Source organism: Pteropus vampyrus, unplaced genomic scaffold, assembly GCF_000151845.1.
Source record: "Pteropus vampyrus isolate Shadow unplaced genomic scaffold, Pvam_2.0 Scaffold38, whole genome shotgun sequence".
NCBI classification, from domain to species: Eukaryota; Metazoa; Chordata; class Mammalia; order Chiroptera; family Pteropodidae; genus Pteropus; species Pteropus vampyrus.
In genome coordinates this window covers 1523438-1531006 of record NW_011888819.1, presented here as the reverse complement: position 1 = coordinate 1531006, position 7569 = coordinate 1523438, and the positions used below count along the sequence as shown (strand labels likewise).

The 7569-nt window shown below is 33.6% G+C and overlaps 1 protein-coding gene across 1 annotated transcript in view; it reads left to right on the top strand.

The window, feature by feature from the left end:
- Positions 1-7569, top strand: part of N6AMT1 (N-6 adenine-specific DNA methyltransferase 1) — an 11389-nt gene that overhangs the window by 1608 nt on the left and 2212 nt on the right. The window contains exons 2-5 of the mRNA XM_011358204.2: positions 923-1009; positions 1720-1810; positions 3502-3585; positions 6750-6891. Coding sequence (XP_011356506.1) covers positions 923-1009; positions 1720-1810; positions 3502-3585; positions 6750-6891 — 404 coding nt within the window. The remainder of the gene's footprint in view (positions 1-922; positions 1010-1719; positions 1811-3501; positions 3586-6749; positions 6892-7569) is intronic.

The following is a 7569-nucleotide window of genomic DNA, read 5'->3' as shown; positions in this document are numbered from 1 at the left end:
AGATTTTGTTATAAAGTTTTGGATATTTCTGGTCTTGGAATTTTAATTACTTATAAGACCATGATAGTTATTTTCAAATAGAAGCCGCCTAGTAAGATTCAGCAGACCTTGGTACAGCATAATAAAGGCTTGTCAGATATATGGACTGGTCCCAAAAGTTAGAAATCCCTAGAATTTGTTGTTGGGTAGTAGTGTGGGGAGTTAGGTGCTAGTGACACTCCGAAATCCCATCAGACCTATTTCTGTAATAGAGATAGTTGGTCCTTTCGATGTATATATAAGATTATAGGCAAGGAAATTTTAAAGACAAAATACAGTGGAATGGAGAATTATTTGGTAGCGTTCTTAAGATTATTATTAACATTCTAAGTCCAGATACTTCAGTACTTTCCCGACTCAGTGTATAGCAGTACAAATGTGAAATTTCTTTTATGCTCTAAATATATAATCTGTAGAATGGAGGAACTTTTTTCTCTCAGATGTGCTGATGAATTAACGTTCTATACTTTAAGATGATAGAGGAATGTCTTTCATAAATATTGTGACCCTATCATTTTAGGAAATACTAAACTAGGAGCTTCTTGGGGAAAGGGCCAGTGTCTTTCATATAAAATTTCCAACCCGAATTAATGTTCTTCCATAGTTTTTATGTAATGTTTTATAGAAATTAATCTAAAGCCATCCATTAGATTACTATTTTATGGACTTAAGTTAAACACTCAAAATTTTAACAATTTTGAATTATGCAGTATTAAATGAACACAGTAGTTTTGAGACATTAGCTTATTTATAAATTTCTTATATTTCCATATATTTGTGGGTGAGATATATTGCTGGAGAAATATGTATTAAAAGCATGAGAGTTATTTTCTGTGATATATATTTTAATCCTACTGCACTAACATTTTATTTTGTTTTTTAGAGTGGAAATATGCCTTGAAGTAGGTTCAGGGTCTGGAGTGGTATCTGCATTCCTAGCCACTATGATAGGTCCTCAAGTTTTGTACATGTAAGTGTAAGAATATAAAATTCACATCTTCCACCAAGAGATACTATAAGTACTATAAATATTGCTTGGATGAAATCATTTTTGTAAGTAGGTAATATGTTTCTGATAGTGTTTATTTAAGCATAGTAAAGACTCAGATTGCAAATTAGTTTCCCTAAAAATTAACAACTGCATGTTCAAAACTGTTGTCAGTCTAATGATAGAAGCAGCGTAAGGATTCTAAGTCATCTCTAAATTTTTTTTTAGGTAAATAATTTGATCAGAAAAAATGTTATTAAAATTTCTTTTTAGAAAATTTGAGAATATAGAAGGTATAAAGAAGATAAAAATGGCCTGTAGATTTTACCACACAGTCCAACTTGTTTTTTTTCATTTTCTGTGTTTTTCATTTAACATTGTGTCATGAGCATTTCCTTTCAATAATTCCTTTTAAATTTAATTTTTGATGACTGCATAGTATTCCTCCAGTAGATTCATAACTTACTAAATTCCTTCAGATGTGTGTGCAGTTATGTGTATTCTTCTCTTGCACATAATATGTCTTTTTCATCAATATAACAAATCTTTTTTTTCCCCATTATTAAAGCATTCACATTTTTTTCTAAATTGCTTTACATAAAAGGAATGGAACATTCCTTGAATTTTTCAGTAACAGATTTGTGTTGTGGGACACAGGATGTAGTTTTTTTTTTTTTCTTTTCTAATTTTAGGTGCACTGATATCAACCCTAATGCAGCAGTTTGTACCCTGGAGACAGCACGCTGTAACAAAGTTCATATTCAACCCATAATTACAGATTTGGTGAGCTGTTAATCCTTGCCCAATAATAATTAATTTCCTTTTAAAATAAGTTAAGATCTAAATGATTTAGGTCAAAGAAACTTGAGTAATGAATTAGCTATTAACTCACTGAAGAGTATACCCCATAGTTTATAAAGTAAGTTCTTAACCAATGTAATCTTCCTTGTTCACAATTCACAGAGAATTTCTACTGGCTCGTGTAGATCAAACATCTTTCTGTCAGAAGTGACAGAGTCCAGTTCAAACTGGCTTAAAAAGAGTGGGGTGAAAAAAGTAGGGTGGCTTCAGGCACAGCTGGCTGTAGGAACTCAAGCGATGTTACAGGCATCTTTGTCTTAGGTCTGAATTTCTAATGGCTCTGTTCCCTGGCAGTCTTTCCCTTCAGGGTAACAAGATACTTGCTATATCTTATTATCTATATTTTATTTCTCAGCAACCCCCATGGAAAGAAACACTTTTACTCAGTTAATCTAGCAAAAGCCCCAGAATGGATAGTTTGAATCATCGTGGGTCATTTCCCTCTCTCAGTCTCCCACTTTGGCCAAGGGAGGTTGTAATTGAAGATGAATGACTTAGACCTGCATCATAGTCCCTCCCACAGCTGGGCTGGGATAACCCTACCCAAACCACTTAGATTGGGAATGAGAGAGAGAACTTCCTCAGTGAAAGTCAAGGAGAAGTAATCAGAAGAAAGGAGGAATGGGTCCTGGGCTATTGACAGCAACAAATGACAACTACAGAATCATCATTTTACTTGATTATATTAATGAAACTTGGATAATTTTGACCTTTTTTTAGTTATAAATATTAAGTGCCTTTTTATAAGCAAAAATTTATAGCATGTACCAAGTTGTCATAAGAAATATAAAATGCTTTCAGTTCCCCTTGACCTGCATTCTTATTCTAATAAGGGTATTTATTTAGCTTTTCTGCTTTTTAAAATTCACAAATGGTTTTGCAGCGTAAAACAATAGTAGGCCAAAGATATAAGAAATTTTTTACGTTACTAAAAGTCGTTACTGCTGCTGAAAACTATATTGAGAAAGCTATTCATATGACTGACATGAAATCAGTATGGTGATTTTGCTCTTTAAATTTCTTATCTTGGTTCTTTAATGTATCCATAATTTGTATGAACTATGTTTTTTGATAAAATAAAACTTTAGAAATAGAATTCAGAATATTTTCATTTCTTTCTTTGATATCTAATTGTTTCAGCCAATGCATTTGCAATTAGTTAAATAGAAAGCAGAAAAAGAAAAAGAAAAATCCATCTTCTGATGTTTTCTGTCATCTCATGAAACATTTCTCTTGGTTATGGAAAACAAATGTTTAAGTTAGCAGCTGTAGCTTTCAAGTTGTATACAGATCTGTGTAGAACATAAGCTACAAAATTTGAGTTTGCCTTTTTATTTTATCTTTTTTTTTATTTGAACTCAGTGTAAACATATGAGCTATCGAACAACAGAGATTTTCTTGAACATTTTATGTTCAATCTGATAGTTTATTTTCCCTATTTTTAGGTAAATTTTCATATAATCTTTATCTGAATGAAAATGTGAAAATATTTATCTCCATTTCTGTTTATAGGTGTGGCCTTTTAACACATTCTTTTTCTAAAAACAGATATTTTTAAAGATTTATTTAATTTATATTCTGGCTTAAAAGTATGATTATTGTTGAACATTTAGGTCAATGGCTTGCTACCAAGATTGAAGGAAAAAGTTGATCTTCTGGTATTTAATCCTCCCTATGTAGTGACTCCACCTGAAGAGGTAAGACATATAACAAAATTGTTATTTTCTATTTTCTTTCTAACATCAAATAATTTCATCATATGACGTTAGTCAGCTGCTGATCAACACAGACTGCTCTGATTTTATTCCTAATCGTCAATGGTTGGGTACTATTGGTAGACATAGGAAAGCAACCTAAAACAAAAGGAACTACAAACTGACCCATATGTATCCTTAACAGTCCTCTCTAGATCAGGCCATGGTATTTAAATACATGTGTGTGTACATACATACGTACCAACATGTGTGCATACCCTTTATCATGAATGACAAATTTGCAAAACAAAATATTTGTTTGAAATGCATGATTTTAAAAATCTAATAATGAAGAGGTAACTCATATTAACCATCTCCCAGTGTAAAGAGAGAATAGTCAAGGCAGACAGAGTTTACTAATGGACTAGGTGCTAGCTCTCCCTTGAATCATCGTGCCTGTTTTACTCTTTGGTGATCGTTCTCTGGAAAGGCTAATAAGATTAAATTCCTCTCTACCAAGATGAGAAAGGCTTATTTAGCTGCTGTTACTCCTAATGGCAATTGCACAACTGAGAAGCTATTTCTGTGCTGACATGTGAACTCATGAAAAGGAAAGTCATTGTCATAATGTAAACAGCAGTTGAGGGAAATGCAACTTAATACAATTCTCTGGGCAAACAGTATGGGAATAAATATAAAAAGTGGTAAAAATGTTACAGTCCAATAATCTCAGTACTTGAGATCTAATTTAAGGAACTCATTCAACAGTAGAATATTGAAATTCACAAAAATTCTTATTGCATCTTTATTTAAAATGGCAAATAATATGAACCTATGTAACAGAAGAGAAACAGTTAAATAAATCGTGGCCTATCAGATCTACAAATTACAGGGAAGACTACTGGATGAAGAGGAGGTTCTGGGGACGTGGGAACATGAATGGGCTTCTTTCCTCCCACATCGCTCGTACGAAGCTATGTGCTTGTTTCTTGAGCCTTACAGGTTCCAGGGCATATAGAACATTGAAGGTAGGCAATTCCTTGGCCTCTGTCGCAGTCCCAAAAGAGAGTGTCACAGTTCCTGTGGGACGAGAAGTTAGCTGGAGGACAGGATCAAAATGCAGCACAACAAAGGTCTCCTAGAGCATAAAAACATGTTTTACAAAGTAAAATATAAGGAAATTAATGAAAAGAAAATGTGGTCTCTGTCAAGACCTAAATTAGTAGTCTGAAACCAAATGCAAGAAATATTTCAGTGCACAGCATATGAAGAGAAAAAGATGGAATTATGAAGGGAAGAGATAAAGAGAATTAGAGGTTAGATCCAGGAGACATAATATACAAGTAATAGGAGCTTATGCATGTAAAAAGTAGTGGCCTCTACTTACTAGTATACCCAGAAACAGGAGGTTAGATGCTATTGGTTCATGCCTGTAATCTCTGAAGGATCAAGAGCTGGTACAGCAGTAGGCCCAGGTAGCAGGCAAACAGCAGTCAACCAAACATGACTCCTCTCTCATGAGGGTGGACACCTCCCTTCTGTGGCCTGTAAGAATGTGATTGGTACTGGCCAATCTTCCTGGAAGGTGATCTCTAGTGAGAGCAGATAAACCTGGCTGAGCATCCCTGAAGAGGTATATAAATGGTCCAGCACAAAGGGGTCCTAGTTCATACTGGAACAGAATGACAAAAGACAGTCTTGGCAAAAGCTGCCATCCCTAGGCACTCTGTCCACAGACCACTGTACCTAATGAAACATCCAGAGAATGGGCTCCACCAAAATAAGGGGGAAAACCAAGGAAGAGGAAGACATGAGCCCTGGAATAAGAAGGAATTATAGGAATAACAGAAATGGAAAGTCTCCTGGAAAAAAGTCATGACGAAAACAGAACTGATAAATTCCTTATTTAAAAAAAAATATGATTAATTTTGTGGAACATATTGAGACGCTTATGATGGATATGAGAATAACTTACATAGAAGCAAAATAATTAAGCAGATGGACACATTGAATGCCCATCAATAGCTACATAAGATGATAATTTTCCACCATATTATGCAGTCATTAAAAGAAAAAATTAGAACTATACTAGATCGTATGATGAGATTTCCATAAGGTATTGTGTGAAAAAAGCAAAATACAGGTAAGAATGTAGAATATAGTCCTATCTTTGTAAAACATGGACAGAAAGAAAAACTGTGTGGATGTGTGTGGGGGTGTTGCAGAGTAGAACATGGGAGAGGAGCAGACAAGCAAAACTGAAGGGAAAAGTGCAGTTTTTTTTAAGCAGGTGTATGAACATATTTCTCCTATCTGTGAAATTTTATATGGCTATAAAATTATTTTTAATGAGGAAACATATGCCATGTTAAATGAATAAAAGCAGAGGTCACAATTATATACCAAAATAAACTAAAATAGGGACAAAAACTTTGAAAAAATAGAAAATACTTGTATTAAGGTTTAACTAGTTTTTGATTTTTTTCAAAATATTTACTTATGAAAACAATATACAATGATAAGGACCTAAAGATTTTTAATACATTTATAAACTCTCAAGGGTTTTGCTTCTCCAATAGGATTAGATCGTTATAGGAAAAAATGTGACAAGTGAGTTCCTAAAAAAAAAGTCTATATGATTCATATGTTAAGTAATCTAGAAGAGAGCCAGATACTGTGGGGCATTTTGAAACTGTTTCTGCGAAGTAAATCTCTTATATTATAAGCTTTCCCTTCTAGTTTCTCCCAGTCGTTCTATGTTAAATACAAGAATTACCTCTGTCTTGTTATAAGCATTGTATTAATAATATCAACTATTATTAAGTCCTTAATGGGAACAAGACACTTCGAATTTTATATTTCCTCATTTTTTCCAAAAAAAAAAAATAATTTTTTATCTTTTTTGCTAATCTTATAGTGGGAAACTATTGTTTTTCTAATTTTACAGTTAAGGAAGAAAGCTAATTCACAAAGATTACACATTTAAACAAGGTTACAAGACTAAGAAATGGTGGGGCTCAGATTAAACTTTGCTGCCTCCTGGACAGCAGAAAAATTCAAAATATGTACTTGTTTGGTGAATGTTACTTGTCAGAAAGATTCAGTGTGTGGTTCTAAATGGAATGTGACTTGTGTTAAAACATAACAATCCTCCTAACTGGTCACAGGTAGGAAGTCATGGAATAGAGGCCGCTTGGGCCGGTGGCAGAAATGGTCGCGAAGTCATGGACAGGTTCTTTCCTCTGGCTCCAGATCTCCTTTCACCAAGAGGGTCATTCTACTTAGTTACCATTAAAGAAAACCACCCAGGTAATACAGACCAGTTTATCTTTTAACCATGTCTTTTGCTGAAATCAGAAGTTAATAATGTGAAAGAGATAATTTATAAAGTAACCTGGAACGTTATGAGTATAATCACTGTTGACAGCTAATACAACACATGTTGAAAGAGGAGAGAGATTTTTAAGAGGTAGATCTGGGGTTTTTCAAAAAGTGTTGTCTTTGGGGAGGTAGTTTTCCTCTAATTCGTAAACTAATATACAAATACAAATCTGTAATTTCTCCTTCTAACACCTCACCCCCCATATTGTGAATTTTCTCTCCATCTCTAGTCTTAATGCTCTTGACAATTCTGCTATATACTCTTTAGCTCATCTGAAGTTTTATCATGAAAGCGACCTCATGGTATGGATTTTTACATCTTAGTTTTCAGATTACTTTGTAACTAAATTGACGATAATCTTTCTTCTCTTTTTCTGTACACTTTGGTTTGGTTTTTGTTTTATACCTTATAACCTTAGCCCCTTAAATCACATCGTGATTTACTAGGTGTTTTGGGAGTTTGTTTGTTTGTTTTTGGTAACTCCATTTTCTTAGTTCGGTCTTTTTAGTGTTATTTATTTGTAAAAGGGGTGGTTTTGCTTTTTTTTTAATATACCTGAAAAAAATAAGCTACTTTATTTACTCTCCTGTGCAATGTTACTATAC